Source organism: Equus przewalskii, chromosome 8 (genome assembly GCF_037783145.1).
Source record: "Equus przewalskii isolate Varuska chromosome 8, EquPr2, whole genome shotgun sequence".
NCBI classification, from domain to species: domain Eukaryota; kingdom Metazoa; phylum Chordata; class Mammalia; order Perissodactyla; family Equidae; genus Equus; species Equus przewalskii.
This window is the reverse complement of record NC_091838.1, coordinates 31,510,469-31,527,751: the sequence shown is the minus strand read 5'-3', so window position 1 is coordinate 31,527,751 and position 17,283 is coordinate 31,510,469. Positions and strand designations below refer to the sequence as shown.

Here is a 17,283-nt window from a genome sequence, read left to right as displayed (position 1 = left end):
TGCTATTTTCAACCAGGTTGTCCAAATGCATTAAAGAATAAGGTACTTGTGGCCACCATGGAAGGGTTACTGATTCAAATGGCTTTGGATTGCAAAGTCTCAATCACTTGGAACTTCACAACCCTTTGGGACTCTGTGGAGCATTAGTTTCTCTATGACTCTTCATCCAGTTATAAAGCATTTAGTCTTCTTGATATCAGCTCACTTTGAATTTTTCTCATTCTCACTTATTTTCTTGTACTCATTCTTCCTCCTTAATGGAAACTCTAATTTCCATCTAGTGGCAAATAGTTATCTTCACATAAAACATGTTTCTTAGGTTCCTCTCCCTCCAGAGAAAGGTAAGGTCTGAGGAAATCATGTCACCAGAGGAGAGACAGGGGCGGTCCTCCAAGCGAGGGTGCCTGCTATCTGGTGCTCATCTGGATGTGGAAACTCTTTGTTCCCTGCTATTAAATTTTCATTTTCAGATGTTAGGCTGTGATATCATAACCCATCCAAGAGCAAGAACAAAAAAAGTCATGTCAGAAAACAGAGGTGCATGAGTGTAAGACTGACTTTCAGTGCCAGGCTTTGCCATGGCTACTCCTGCCTACATCACCTTCTCCTCAATCCTCTCCTGCGGGCTTCCAGGGCATCCTCAGCTATCACTGCCTCATGAAACGCATTCCAGCTGTCTATTGCTACAAAACTAACTACCCCCAAATTTAGTGGAATCACGATGTCGTGGGTCAGAAATTTGGGCAGGATGCAGCAGAGTTGGTTTGTCCCTGCCCATTGGTGTCTGGGGCCTCAGTGAGAAGACAGAAAGGCTTGCCATCTATTGCCTAGAATGCCCACGAATGGCCTCAGGGTGGCTGGGCTCTTACAAGGGGCCCCAGTGCTCCAAGAGTGAGTGTTCCAGCAAACTGAGCAGTGCTACCCGGCCTCAGGGCAGCCTGGGGCTCCAGCACACTGTATGGTTGCCCCGAGTTCAAGGAGAGGGGCATAAGCTCCATCTCTCAATGGCAAGAGAGTCGAAGAATTAGCCGCCATGTTTTAAAGCCACCACAGGAAGAGAAGTGTGCTGCAATCTGACATATCTGGATAAAGCGCTTCTATTAGCTCCCTTCTACCACAGAACTCATCATACCTTTTGATAGGTTTCCTTTCATTCTCAGTGGACTACAAGCTCCTTAAAGAATTTATTCATGTTCTCCTCCCTCATTCTTGCTGCACTTCAGGGCTCATAGTATTGACTGATCAAATATTTGTTGAATACATCATCCCACATAAGAATACAGACAGATGCTTCTCAATCACTTCTCACATTTATTGAATTACGCTGACTAATCTACCTAGCATATGCTCACTTCTTTATAGCATGTTAAATAAAAAGAAGAATTTCAGTCTATGAGATGTAGCTTCTAGCCAACATCTTTAAGACATGCTACATATTGTGTAGCCAGGATTACCAAACAACCGCCTTCCAAAGTTGACATAACCTTTCCCCTCAAAGTTTTCCTTAAAGGCAGAAAATTCATTTTAGTGGTTTATGAATGTCCTGAACATGTCAAACAATTTCCCTAGTGAGTATTCCCTCTATACTCAGTTTAAGAAGCAGGGCAATCTGAAATTTCAATATTAATAAAGCAAATTGACTTATAAAAAAGGGACCGCATTCTCAGATCTGCAGTGGCTGATGGTTCAGGCAACGGGCAATACTTAAACACGTATGAAGTTTCATAAAACTTGAGTTAAAAATTCAGTATCGCATAATTATGAATATAGGCTTCCTCTTGGCTAAAGAGTATCAAAATAGATTTAAAATTAATATAGTTTTAGTTGGAGACCACTTCACTCTATTTCCTTTTGCCAAAAGACAGCATTCTTAGGCCATAAGTACTGGTGACCCAGAACTAGCTGGCATTGGGTGGCTGTGCACACCCCAACCATTGTAATGGGAAGTGCTTTATTATCTTCACCATGTCGTATGCATAGCTTGAAATGCCAGTAATTACTGGCCACTGAAGAAAACCTCGCTATGTTGCTGAGTTTAATAGCACTCAATGCTTTTACTAATAGAGACTGATGTGGTCCAGAATAGTTGTCCTGAGGGAAGAAATACAGAACAGTAATTGAATAACTTATCCTGGCTAGATGCCTTCACTTGGTCTTCTACACTGTTCACCTCCCTTTAAAACTGAAAAGCTCACACCAGAAGTCAGTAGCCAAAAAGATAACACAGGATAACACAAATACTCTGTATTTCAATGTTTTCCCACTCATGCACTATGATAGCTAAACCGCGTAGAAATAATACTCTACTATCTTCAATATGCGATTAACAGAGAACAAACTAAGGGAAGCCCTTATTGGAATATGATACACAACATCTGGTTTTTTTGGAAAGGCAATCTCCATGGCTTCTCTCAACAGAGAGAGATTCTACAGGGAATAGTAATTCTGAACTAGGAGTTTAGTCAGTCAGATGGCTGGACTCCCACTACAGAGTCATCACAGAACTACCGCTGCTGTGCTCAGCATGGCTCAGAAGTCTCACCGCAAAGGAATTGGTCAAATGGAATTGAAGCATTTTAAAGCAACAGTGCTAAAATTATACTCCTTTGATAGATTCAAAGGTTCCATGCTCAAAATTCCAAAGAAGTGATTGTCCATCTCTTCTGGGAGATACACAGACTCTGATTAAATAATTTCTCTTTCAAAAAGATAATAAATTAGGGAAAAAATTAAGAGGCATTTGCTGATAGAATAGATAATGGTATAATATAACTACTTGGAAAACTCTGCTCAAGAAACTTAGTTTAGCAAACTGCAAAATCTTATGAGAGCAAAAATTTTAAAAGGATGTTTTTTCCCTAGCAAGAAGTGAACATATTTGATAAACATATTTGACAAACAAATTTACTTTGTCAGCTCTTGAGAAGACATTTCAATGAGACATCATTGTCATATTTGTTAATGTGTGAAAGATCCTTGTAACACTGACAAAGAACAAAACTGCATATGCTACCAGTCAAAAACTAATTACTGCTCCTTGACAAACTATGCTTTATTATTTTTGTGAATTCTTAATCAGATCCACATAACACACTCATATGATAACCTCACTCATGGATTTCATATGCTTCTTTCATATTTGTTATCAGTGCAGTGTAAAATCATTGCAAGTAGCAAGTAACCTTAGGGCCTTTAGACAGTTCACATAACATTAAAGAGAAAACCCGACAGTTGGATAGCCTGTTTGGTGTACTTCTCTTACTACAGTCAATCTTTGCATCCCCCGTCGCTTTTTACATGAGCATCACTCCTAATTGCATCAATATTACACGGAAACAAATACAATTTGCTTCTAGTAATAAAAGTTAGAGGAATGCCTGAACACACAATAAACACTATGCTTGTTCATCAGAGGAGCATTTACTAGCAGCACAGAATTTTCTCCTGCAGTTAGAAACCATCATTCTGCACTGTTTCCCTTTACAATGTTGCTGTAAATTTTATAACATAAAATGATAATGTAGAAAAAATCAGAATTTAGTGCCTAAAACAACTGAAAAACAGAGGTTCATTTCACTCTTCTTTTTAGTAGGAAAAATTATATTACAGTTAAAATTAAAATATCTTCATACGTATCTTTTACTTATCAAAATAATTGCAATGCTCCAGACTGCAATGTTTCTACGATTTGTCAAATTATAAACAAACATCCAAGACACATTTCTCTGGGCAAATGGTCTCCAGTCAAAGTCCTGGGCTCACCATCAGGCTCCTTGCTGGTATCAGACAATTCACTGTAGACAGAACAAGCTGCTTCTAACGTGCTCTTGGTCACTGCACTTCACACTCCCTAAAACTTGTCCTCACTCTTAAACCCAGAATTCACTGCTTTGGTTTCATTACAAACAACATAATAGTCGTTATTTGCACTGGGCAAAGAACCTGGATGAAATAACAAGCATGGCTGGTTAGATAATACTTGAAGACATGGACGTTTAAAGGGTAGTTCAAGGGAACAAAATGGGATTTTATTGCCATTCTGATTAGTACAATAACTATTAGTAATAAATGTACGTATATTGGCTAATAATTTTCAGGATTTATGGAACTATTGCCCCTGTAGAGCTAGGAGTGAAATTATTCTCACCCAAAATGCATGGTTGAGAATGAGGGCAGTGGCACCACTATTTTTTACTGAGGCGAAGAGACTCCAGGATTCCTATAATCCTTTCTGGAAGAACGACTGTCTGCTCTCAAGCACTGTCCTAGGCTCCAAGGTTTAGTGTTTAAGGGCATGGCAAGAGCTTAGAGACAAGGTCTGAAGATGGGGAAAGTCTTGGCTTAAAACACAAACAAACGGAAACCCACACAAGGGACGAAAGGTAAGAAGACGTGTGGCCCAGGCTCACGGACAGGGGGGAGAAGGCAGTGGGCCATGGGGTCTGGAGAGAAACGTCAGGAAGGCACCCTTTCTCCTGCTACTGCGTTGAGAAGAGACTCGCGGGGGTAGAGGGGAGTAGGAGCCGTCAGGAAGGGACCGCGGGGCAGCTCGCCCAGGGGCCTGGCCGAGCCGGTAGCCACCGCAGCCCCGAGTGCGCGCTGCTCCGAAGGAGGCCGGCGGCACCCCCGCGCGCGCCGCGCCTGCGCCCTCGGGCCTCGGAGTCGGCTCCTCCCCCGCCGGGCCCCGACCTGCGCGCCCCTGGCGGCGGGATCTCGGTGTCGCCGTCTCCACGGCTGGCTTGACGCTTAGAACATGGCCGCCCCCATCCCGCCTGCTAGGCTCCTGCCTGTTTTCGTTCCTCATCTGTTTCTGGCCTTTCTCTCCTTAAAAGCACCGTGCTTGTCCCCACCTTCGGTCCTTGTTTGGCCATGTTCAGCTCAGACCCTGGAAAGGCTGCTCCTTCTGGTCATTTAGATCCCACGACAAACGTCAGTGGGCCTCTGGGACCATTCCTTCTAAAGGAGCGAATGCTCCACTCAAACCAGGCCTCTCTCACAGCCTCATTTGTGTCCTCCCTTAGAAGGAGAGCTCCGCGGACATGAGCCTGGCCTGTCTCAGTCCCAGCAAGCAGCAGGCTCCAAGCTGAATCTGTAAAGTGATAAAATGGTGAAGACAGTACCTCCTTCCCAGGGGAGGTGTGAGAAGGGAAATAGGTTCTGTGCACGTGTCTTACTACATTTAGTCAGGCCTGGCACACAGACAACACTTGGGACGCTGAAACCACTATTCCATTATTAATGGTAATGTTGCTACTTATTTCATTTAACAAATGCTTATTGAGCATCTCCTTTATTCCAGAAAACTGTGTTATGAGCTAGGGATAGAATGTTAACAAAGACAGAAAGGGCCCTTCTTGTTGGAGCTCAGAAGTCATGGGAAAAACATTAAATAAGTAAACATAAACATTGATGAAAGCTGTCAAGAAGCAAGTGCAGCATGCCATAGGAAAGCATTTAGCAGCAGGACCTACCCTTTTAAAACAAATTTATATATGCTTTCCTCAGACCTCAAACCTTGCTGACTGCCTGCTCATATCTATGAACAGACCCACACCAGGATGCTTGATTTCTCTGTAGACCTGTCACCAGGCTTCCTCCCCAAACACTAAAGCTGGCTTCACTCCATAACTACACCCAAGAGATTTTAATGTAAAAGTGGTTTGCTTTTTCAGCTAGCTTCCCTACCCCTTGCTTCTGGGTACTTTCTAGATCTCCAAAATTTCCTGATCCCTACTAGACCACTGCATTGTACCTCCTCAGGGATCCTCTTTTATTTATTTTATATTTTTAAACTTTATTTTTTAAAACAGTATTAGATTCACAGCAAAACTGAGCAGAAAGTACAGAGAGTTCTCATATACCCCAGCCCCGACACATGCACAGCTTCCCCCATTATCAACATCCCCAGCAGAGTGGTGCAATGCAATTGATGAACCTACATTGACCCATCATTATCACTGAGAGTCTGTACTTTACATCAGGGTTCACTCTGGGTGTTGCATATTCTATGGGCTTGGACAAATGTATAATAACATGCATCCACCATTGTAGTATCATACAGAGTAGTTTCACTGCCCTAAAAATCCTATTTGTTCCACCCATTCATCCCTCTTTCCCCCAAATTATGGCAACCACTGATCTTTTTACCTTCACATCCACCTTATTTTGAAGAACTCTAAAGCTCCAGTCTCCTACAGCTGTGTAGGCGCACACACAAAAAAAACTTAAAATTCTCCTTCTTGCCTACAGATGCCTCCCAAGGGAAAGATGAAGAGAGCATTTTCCCACAACACAAATCTCAGAATCTTTATAAATACATACTAGAATCTGGAAAAAACTTACAATTTACAATCTCCGGTTTGAATTGGTATGAAACTTTGTTCAAAGCTATGACAAACATGGACAGGGAACTACGAACTCTTCCTGTATTATAATCAGCGGGACTTGGAAGAATTTCCCCCTTTCTATTACACAAAGCTGCTTGCTACAATGGAGTGGTGGCTTTGGGACCAGAGAAGATCTGATCAGGATGACCATAATATCAAAACAAGTGTGCCTCTATACTGGAAAAACCAAATCCACAGATTTTATCAGAAGATTACAATCTATTAAACCTACTCTCCTAGGCTAAGGATTTGACTCTTATCTATTTCCCAAACACTGTAAAACCTTTAGTTTGAGAAACAAAGAACATCTACTGAACATTAAATCATCATTTCAGATACTTACAACCTTTGTAAAATCATGCTTAAGGATGTGACACTTGGGAAAAAAGGTATTCTGTTCTTCTGACAGGATTCCACTTTCTCTTCTTTTGCATTCAATAAGTTCAAGGAGATTCATATTAAAAGAGAAACATGATCAGAAATAAAACAAGTACGAAAAGGGAAAATACAAAATCTAGAAAAAGTAGATGGGAAACATTGATTTTTTTACCTTCTCCCTTAATTAAGAATAGCAATTGGCTACTTGAAATCCTTTCTGGGCAAATGTGAGGTATAAGTAAATGAAATAATTATCACTATAACAAATATTTGGAAGTTTTAAAAATGTAATAACTGGTGGTACTGTTTTCTTGGAGTGGTACTGTGAGAGCTGTGAAGGATTCCCATGGGGACTGAGTTATTATCCCTACTTAGTGGCTGCTGTTAGCCAATGGGAACATTTTAAAAGTAACTTCTCAACGTGGCCACAGCTTTTCATTTATGCTTGTGGACATATATAGACCATGGCAAAGTCTCTCTCTCCAACAGGACAGAGTGACCTAGCAAGGGAACAGCTCCAGGTGGGAACGGACTCTGAGGCAGATATGTGGGGCTGGAGGAGAAAACAAACCACTTTCCCATAGGCTGAAACTTGGTTTAAACCAAGGGTACCAAGTGGAGAAATAGAGATCTTCATAAGTTTCTCCCTACAGCCTTCCCAGACCCCAGCATCACAGTATCAGTCAGCATTCACATATCAACTTGTTGGAACTTTGGGCCTCTAATTCTCTTTTCTCCCTTATCTCATTTTCCCTAGAGATTTTTGTCTCTAAGGATCTGTTTTCTTCTCTAAGCCCACAGTTAAATGCCACACGTCCTTCCTAGGAGAGTGGTCGTCAACACAGGTGAGGCAGTAGGTAAGGGTCACAGCGAACAGAAATCGTTTCAGTCCAGGCCACCTCCCTGCCAAATGGAGAGTAGTCAGGAGTTTTCTTAGAATGCAGGGCCTGCCTTACGTAAAACTGCCAAATGGATGACATGTTCGGCACCCCTCAAGTTTCATTTCCAATTGGTTCATTCATGTATTCAACATATTTTATGTTGGCAGACCCTATGAGTTTGAAAAGAAAAGATGTCATCTATCTTCTCTGCCCCATGAGGGACTCAGTCTGTGAGGAAGACAAGTTAATCCTAAACCCATGTGGCATATTCCCTGGTTTAGACAAGACAGGAAAGGCATTTCACCCAGACTTGGAGAAAGGGAAGGGAGGTCGAGAAGCCTTCCTAGAGGTGAGCTCCGAGCTGAGCTCTGAACAATAAGCAGGGGTAGGCCAAGTGAGCAACAACGGACATGCGTGTCTTCCAGGCAGAAAAAGCAGCATGTGCAAAGCCCATTTGGCTTCCTGCATCTCTGGACTTTCTGCTGCATCTTCACAGAAACACTCACATTCCACTTATATTCTAATTGTATCAGGGGTTAGCCTTTGGTTAGGTACTCATTTAATGAACTGATTCAGTGGTCCTATTTGATTGGTAAGCGTACAACATTCCTGCAAGATAAAATGGACACCTTTCATTGGAGTCTTAGGTCATCTAACCCAAGGGCAGATCATGGCAAATGCCATGATCTGGTAAGCTGTTTGGGAATCTATTTTTGAGGAGACCTCTAGGTTTTTTTCAGACCATGTGTGAAGGCAGCTGCCTCTTCTAATTACTCATGAGGCTCACACTCCAGGTGACATTGGTAGATGAATCTTAAGATTTACATTCTTACTCCTGGAATCACTTACAAAAATATTATGGATATTATCATATTATATCTAACCATTTGTACCCAAATGGTAGCATTTGAGGTTAAATGAGGGCTTTTTGGTTCTGTTTGTTAAAAAAAAAATGAAGTTATTAGACTTACGAATTTATTTTTAAAAAGTATCTAGCTGAAATCATGTTTATTTTTTTTTTAAATTTTAAAATCCAAACAAAAAGCAATCAGAATGGCATAACTTTTGTTTTTTGCTTGTTTTTTTTTTCTTTACTACGCCAATGAAGAGTCACTGTTAGAGGACTGACAAAGTCATCTAACTGATCAGAAGGAGCAGTAAAACAAGATGATTTTTAAACATAACTCAGTTTTTCACTGCATAAGTCTGGAGTTTGACAATAAAACTGTGTTGTGTCATTTCTTGTGGCTACCCTCTTGCCTGAAAGAAAGTCAGAATATTTAAATGCTTTCATTTTGCATTTGGAAAAAGTTCTGGGATTTGAATTTTGGTCAGCCACGGTCGACTTTATGCAATAGCAAGGAGAATTGTGTAGTCTATGCCTCCATGTATCCTAAGAAGTAGTTTATTGTATCTCAGAGCAGAAAAGAACATACAGATGAAATAAAGAACATATCAAGATGTTTAAGTTATAGCTGTAACCTATTTATTTTCGATAAACAAATTAGATAATTCAAACGGAAATCACTGCTATGGACTGAACACTTGTGTCTCCTCAAAATTCTTATGTTGAAATCTAATCCCCAGTGTGATGGTATTGGAGGTAGCACCTTGGAAGGTAATTAGATCATGAGGGTGGGGCTCTCATGAATGGGATTAGTGCCCTTATAGGAAGAGACAGGAGAGAGATGATCTCTCTCTGCCATGTGAGGATGCAGTGAGAAGGCAGCCATCTCACTGGACCAGGAAGAGAGCCTTCACCACATGTCACATTGGCCAGCGCCCTGATCTTGGACCTCCCAGCCTCCAGAACTGTGAGAGATAAATTTTGTTTCAGCCTTTCAGTCTATAGTATTTTGTTATAGCAGCCTGAGCAGACTAAGATAATCACCTTAAGTCAATTTACCACTTTATTGAATAAAACAACACTTCATAAAAATTATTTGTGAAAGATGCCATTGAAGCAATGGAATAAATTAACAGAAATATCTAGTTGCTCAACATCCACTGTCTCCTTTTCAACCGATGTTGTGCTATTCTCAACACTATTATCATATTTCTCTCTCCCTTTGGAGCAAGAAACACGGATGTTAGACTCATTCTGAGCCTGGGCTGGCCGTCTGCTGCAGCATGGTGGCCTCCAGATGCCTTGGCTCTCTGTGGCTTGGAGGCTGTGTCCTGCTGGATTTTCCGCCTCTCAGATAAGAAGGTCTGCATCCTGCCTGGTCTATCTAGACATCAAGCTCTCGGTTACTTACTTACCCTAATCTGTTAGCTAACACCTCTCCTGGGAACTGCAATAAAAACATATTCATGTCTCTTCTCTTATTTCCTCACTCTTCCTACACTACTTTCATTCCCTTTGCCTACCATACGTACAAAACACTTCCTTATCCTTTAAAAAACAAGCAAACTTCCTTTGACTTTCTCCTTGTTTTCCAACTTCTTGAAGGCAAAATTTGCACTCTGCTACCTCAACTTCTTCTGCCAAATTTGACTGCCCTCCTCCCTCTTGAAATAATGAGAATACTCTGTTCTGATACTTCTCCTGCTTCCTTGGTGGTTGTGTTCTTCTCTGACTCCTCTTTCTTTTTTCCCCAGGGTCACCATGTTGCACGACTGCAGCGGGCACCATTTCCAGCAGTGAGGAGTTGTGCAGTGCACAGCCTATACAACCACAGGGGACGGTCCTGGCTCTTTTTTATAATTTTCTTTCCTTGACTGTGGAGCTTTCTAGAGTTTTAGCCTATGTAGCCTTTTCTCATTCTACAAGTGCCTCCTGGGAAATCTCATTTCCTCTCTTTCATTTAAATAATGCACACTCTTACCCCAGTGACTCTCAGAACTGCATCTTCTTGCCTCCTAAGCTTACAATATTTCTGAGCCCCTACCCTCTCCACCAGGATACCCAGGTAAAACTCAACAAATTTTCTCAATTCTTCAGATTTTACCTTCCCTTTTGTCACTTATTTTCACTGTCTGCATTACTCATCCAGTTGACAAACCAGAACATTCACCATCCTTTCTTACTCCATAAATGGAAAACACATCGGTCTTTCTTGCTCCAGACCTGTATATTGTTATTTTTCACACATGCACTAGCTCTCCAACTGGAGTGAGGAACACAGCTTTGCTGCCTCATATTGCAGCTACTCCCCCAAAAGCTGTTATTGCATAATGCTTCCCTTCATCTTATTTATAGAATCCACAGCAGGAATTGAAATGCAGAGTTTAGTGTAGACAACACTGTTGTAGTCCACTAACTTGATCAGCTTATACATCTCAGTTCAGGCTGTTGTAGGAAGTCCTGAGATGAGACCCACACGGATCCGGTTCCCGGCATCAATAGGCAATTATTCGTCCCTGTTTTGCAGATGAGGATAGTGAGGTTCAGAGATGAGAATGCTAATACTCACCTCCTTGATGGAGGCTGAGTTCTGAAGTCTGGAAAAGCAAGCCTATTACTCCTTGATATTTGCAGTTTGGCCTCTGTTCCTGCCTCACTGCTGAAGCTGCTTTTGCTAAACCATCCACACCATCCTAATTGCCAGGCTCTTCCAGTGTCCAAACTGGTCTCTGCTGTTCCTGGGTCCTGCCTCCCTCTGGAAAACCCCACTCCCTTCCCTGCCTGGGCCTTCTAGACCGTTCCATCTCCCTCTCATTTGGGGCTCACTTTTCTCCCTTTCAATGGTGTGTTCTGGGAGAACCTGTTCTTGTCCCATCACTCTCACCCTGCACCCTCTCTGGTGCTTTACGGGACTGCTCAGCATCACAGATCTGTATCTCCAGGTTCCTGTACCTGCCTGCTGGATATCTTCAACTGTTTGTCCCACTGTGGACCCCAAAATTAACATGTCCCAAATGGAATTCATTTATCTCCTAAGCTAATTCTCCTGTAGGTTGGTTTGATTGAAGGATGACTCCCAAATATCAGGGTGGGTCACACCCTGGACAATACTGCTAACAACCAGTGGCTTTTACCCCTCTGCACCCCTTGACCTGCCCTCTCCTCACTGTCCCTTCACCCACTCTCCTCCGTTGGGCTCCAAGAACATTCACCTGGCCTTCCAAAACAGCCCCTTCCAGTCCTCTCTGAGGACCACACTGGCCTGAGTAGTGAGGGCAGTGAGGCTGTATCGTGTTAAGCCAAAATTGGGGACATTTGCTGAAATAGTCCACCCTGACTTACTAGTAGGCAATTAAACAGGAAATGCATTTAAACTTTTCGTTCCATTTCTCTCCCCGACAGGTCGACACCTGGGGTAGGTCTGAATTTGGATACAGCTCGGCTAGGTCCCCTCGTGCTTCATTTCAACCACATCAAATGGGGGAAACGTCTAGGGAGTTCAGGCCTATTCACTACTGTTATGTGATAATTCAAAGCCCACAAATTATGTCAGTCATAGAAAAGTTACGAAAAATTCTGTTCCAAAGGTTAAAGTAACCCCTGATGGTTATATTAAAAAAAAAAAAAAAATCTAGCTGGGGTGTAAACTGGAAACAGCTGATGGAATCCTAGTTTCTTCTTGAACAAGATGACATTTTCATCAGCTGGATAAATTTTCTCATGACTGAGCTTAAGTCCGCTTCCCATTTCCCACCTTCAGCTCATCCCTCTGGTTTTGTATTATTTGGAGGGGAAGGCACGCTTTGTATATAAAGCAAAGGCCTTTAAATTAAATATTTAAAACTTCACACTGTACATACTTGTGTATTTAAAACTTTCAGGGAAATCCTCAATCATCAAAACAGCCCTAAGCTTATGCATTTTTCTAATGTAATCAGGATGTTTTCAGAGTATGTTCTAGTGAAGTCCTGAGTCCATCGGAGGCCCAATCTCCCCATTCCTGGGAATTCTAAGAACATTACTTTTCTTAACTAGCAACTAAGATTCTCAAGTACAACCTAATGACCCTGGGATAACATGGAACGAACTAAAGCTAAGCAGGGCTTCTGTTTATTGAACAGGCTCCCTAAAAATGTTATGTTCATTACTAGAAATTTTTGATTTGGTAACTCTAATTCTAAAAGGTTTGTTTTACTAAAATACACAGCTTGAAGAGAGAGTTTCTAAATATTCTGTCCATTTAGACTATTTGCTAAATGATATTTGTTTTGAATACATAATGACATCTTTATAGATAGACTCAAATTAAAATTTAGGGGAGTAGTTTTGCATTTTCCTAAACTTAAAATCCTGATTAACCATAATTAATCTTAAAGTACAGTAAGGTTGTTTTTTTTTTTTTTGAGGAAGATTAGCCCTCAGCTAACTACTGCCAGTCCTCCTCTTTTTGCTGAGGAAGCCTGGCCCTGAGCTAACATCTATGCCCATCTTCCTCTACTTTACCACAGCATGGCGTGCCAAGCGGTGCCATGTCCGCACCCGGGATCCGAACCAGCGAACCCCGGGCCGCCGAGAAGCGGAACGTGCAAACTTAACCGCTGCACCACCGGGCCGGCCCCTAGTAAGGTTTTTTAATCTATTATTGAGAAAAATATTTTCTGTTTTAAGGTTAAAATTTTAAAAACATGTAAAGAAAGAAATCAAGTAAATTATAACAATACTACTACTTAAATTAACTAAGCAGTTTGGCCATTTATAGCATTAAATATGTTATTTACATTGTTTCCACTGTTTTGGTGACAATACACATATATTTAAGTATGGTTTAGCAAAAACTCTTTGATTCTGCTGTTAAATTTAGCCAGGCCCCAATTTGCCTTAGCTTTCAAAGGTTGATTGGCTTTTTCTTTTTCAGAATTTTTATCTCAATGCAGTTAGCTGTGGTCCTTCAGATATTGCTTACATGAAAATATAATCCTATGTCAAGGATTTTGGACTGGAAGAAAGTAAAGGACCAATTTTTATACACTGCACATATATTTCTTAGCGTTTATATCATTTCACCAATAAAAGTCACAAACCAGAAGGTTTGGGCTAAAAGTAACCTACAAATTTGTGTGGTTAGGCCTTTCACTTTTAAAAAACTTAATTGGCTGCTAATATTTAAAAGTTAGGAAATTTCATTTTTAAATTCCATATTTTCTTAAAAAATATAGTAAGCTCATTAACAGTAGGCCCAAATTCCACAGGGCAGCAATCAGCTCAGTAGCCTGCTGGCCCATCAGGCCGACTTGCTCTCCCTCCTCACAGTCCCAAACTCCAGGCTGGAGGTCAGCTGCTGTCCATCATTCCACTCACACAGTAGTTTGTCTTTCATCCAAGCCGCTTCCCTCAAATTACTTTTCCAGCCAGTTTCCTGCAGGTATTTGAGTTTGTAGCTCCTATCTTTAATTGTAAACATAATAAGAAAAGCGAAAACTTCCCTAGTTCTTAGTAAAGCCAGACACTTTCCTAAGTATTTAACATGGTTTAACTCATTAATCATCATAATAACCCGACAGAGTGAACACTATTAGCATCCCCATTTTACAAATTAGGAAACTGACACCCCAAGAAGTGGAGAACTCACCCAAGGCCACACACACTTCATCTGTAGTGGCATCAGGCTCACAGGCAGGCCTGGCCGAGAACCAACCACTAGGCTTTCTTTCTACACACTATGGAAGGCTTTTCACAACTACATTGACGATGTCCTCTCAATGTGTTCATTACTCCAGAAAAGTGTGTTATGAGTGCTAATGTCTTCTTTGAAACACCCAAGAAGCAAAATCTAAGGTCCAGATGGGACCTTCACTAGCATTTTATTGAATTCCACGGCACTTGATTAGATAAGCTGCCCCTTCTCTAAGGTTCTGTTGCCATCTGCCAGAAACCGTCATTACAGAATGACAAAGGGATGGATACGAGTATGAAGGGCCCTCTAGATCTATGCCCTGACTGCCTGCACAATGCAATGTCCCAGTTTCAAGAATCTTTCCTGTTAGTTTTTAGAGTAAGATGTACAGACCATATATTTGTTGTTTTCTACACAACTACGAACCACCAACTTCAACTTTTCATTACCAAACTGCTCATTTCATGATTATGACCAAAAAACAAACAGTGCTCATCTTAGGTCTCAAAATTCCGTGAGTCTGAGGCAATTTCCCTCTGCCCAAGAATGGACTTCAAACAGGGAGAGCAGATCTCTTTTCCATGGACATGACAGCATCCGCAAAAACTTCCGTGGAGCAGTGACCCCTTTGAACCAGCATATCCTTTCAGCATTTTTCCTTTTCTTTTGCGGTGTAAAGCTTGAAAATTATGACAATAAAAGATTTACACTTTACATATATTATTCAATCTAAATGTCAATTCAATAATACAAGTTTATTATCCCCATATTAAAGGCAAGGAGGTAGGATTTGAACCCAGGTTCATTTGAATCCTAAATTCTGGTTTATTCTACTGTTCTATAATGCCTCCTAGGTGCTGATTAGTTAGTCACTGCTCAGTAAGGCTTCCAAGCACCCAGTGCTCTGCTGGACTCCTGGAGGGTTTGCTTTGGGAAGCCAATAAATGCTTCCAGGGCCTGAAGCTGAGAACATCACCAACGTGGGAGGCACCCGCAATACAAAGCCCAACAATGAGCAAAAGAGACACAGTTTGCCAGTGCCAAGTAAATTGGAACCACACTCCAAAGCTAAATTAGTTCTTTCCAAACAAGACAGATACATGCTGATCCAATTAAGAGTAGGAAAGATTTGGGAGGAGAGGATGAAAGGGAACAAATTGAGAACCTATGCAGGGAAATTATTGAGGGAAGAACAAAGATGAAAATTCTCAATGGTCAATTCTGCAAGATTTTGGAAAACAGAACTGCACCTAGAGGAAATATATTTATTTCAACTCATCATTGTTCACATTTTCTAGTCCAAGAGAGCACAACCATAAAGTTGTTTGAAAAGTGAAAAACTTCTTCCAGTTATACAGGCAGGAAGAGCATCAGGAATTCTAAGTTAAAAGAAGGGCTTCGTCTCAGCAGAGGGCAGTGGAGCACTGCTGAACAGGGATCATGTGCGAACTTACAGGACTGCGGTCTGCTGCGGCACCTGAGGAACCTGATCCAGCATCAAGTGCATGCAGCGGACGGTGCTCTGCAGGCACAGGCACCGGCGAGGGCAGGGCAGAACTGGCAGGCACCACACAGCCAGGAGAAAACAAGTGGTCCAGCAGAGAAGTCTGGGCTCCATTGCTACATTCGCTGCTGGAAGCAAAGCAGCAGGAGCAAGAGCAGCAGCAGCGGTGGTGGCGGCGGTGGCAGCTGCTGCTGAGCTGAGCTGAGCTGAGCTTGGGATCCCTAGCTAATAAGCAGGCTCCCAGGAAAACGCAGTCCCTGGCCAATCCTGGAGGAGGACCACATTACAGGGCTGAAGACAGCGGAAGGCTCTAGGGGGCACTGGACTCCCAGGGATGAGGAGACGCCGTCAGTGCAAAAGCCTCTTTCTGAAACAAACGTTCCTCTTCAGCAGCATAATGCAAATGTACACTTTTCCAAAGTTGCTTCCTCTGCACATCTTACGTAAGCCCCAGCCTCTTAGCCCCTAGCTGTCCTTTTGAAGCTCAAGTTGATTATTTACTGAATCCATGCAGAACAGCTTTTCTTCTTTTTCCCCGGTAACAGTACCAAATCCTAAAGGACAGGCAGAGTTCTAATTAGTTGATCTAGGTGCATATAATTCCTTCTGTGCTCAAACTATGCTCTCAAAAAATGGTTTCATTTCCTTCTGCTCATTCTACTGAAATCCAAAGCACTTCACTAATATACGATGCAAACCACTACTTATTTCTTCCTTTAACATTTAATGTTTAAAACTATGTTTAAACCATGAACTCATTCATGTATCTACTTGTACAGGAGACAAACTGATACACAAACATACATGTAAGTGTAAAATAGAACAAGGCTGAGCCACTTCTCCACTCAGTGATGCCCTATTGGCTGGAGACACTCATTTTTCATGAGCAGTTTTCACTGGCCACGTTTCACTGAGGTGAGTGGCCCTTCTTTGGGGACCCTAGTGAAAACAGCAGACTTCTTCAATAAATATGCCTTGCAGTTAAACACGTACTTTTTGGTGACTCTGTTAGCAAGTATTTAAGAAAGGTCTGTGGTTTTATCTGTAAAGACTAAAATTTTCAAACAAATCTTGTCCCTAAAAGAGCACTTTAAAAAATGTAAAAGTATTAGAAAAACAAATTAAAACTTGGATGGTCCCAAACTGGGATACAAACCTGGTGAGTGGCGGAGAGGTAGTTTTGTGAAACTTTATTAACCTTATGAGGAAAAATACATTCATTCGCCTTCTCTCCAGTAATTTTTCAGTCCCTTTACATTCTACTATAGGTGAATACTGCCCTCTTTGGGCAAAATGTTTAAACTTTAATACGTGGGTTTTTTTAAGTTAAAATACAAAGATCAGAAGAAAAAAGTTAATCTCCATGAACAAGAATGATTTTGAGACAAATTAAAATATGCTTGACATTGTTCATGTGTCTCTTATTGTCTGATTATAGCAATAAACCAAAAAAGCCATTTCTTCCTTTCAATCGCGCCCTACAATTACTGCACTCTTGCCAATGTTTGTGATCTGGAGGATCTGGATGAGACATCCACGTCTATGCATTGTTTTCAGTTCAAAATATAACAAATATTAGTTTGTATTCACAGAGAATTTTTTTCCAGAAGACT

The 17,283-nt window shown here is 41.5% G+C and overlaps 1 protein-coding gene across 1 annotated transcript in view; it reads right to left on the bottom strand.

Annotated features, from left to right (window-relative positions):
• LOC139085064 (probable oxidoreductase PXDNL) overlaps window positions 1–16,224 on the bottom strand; it is a 311,563-nt gene extending 295,339 nt beyond the window's left edge. Inside the window, exon 1 of the mRNA XM_070630618.1 lies at window positions 15,621–16,224. Coding sequence (XP_070486719.1) covers window positions 15,621–15,784 — 164 coding nt within the window. The 5' untranslated portion in view covers window positions 15,785–16,224. The remainder of the gene's footprint in view (window positions 1–15,620) is intronic.
• Between the last annotated feature and the right edge of the window lie 1,059 nt (window positions 16,225–17,283).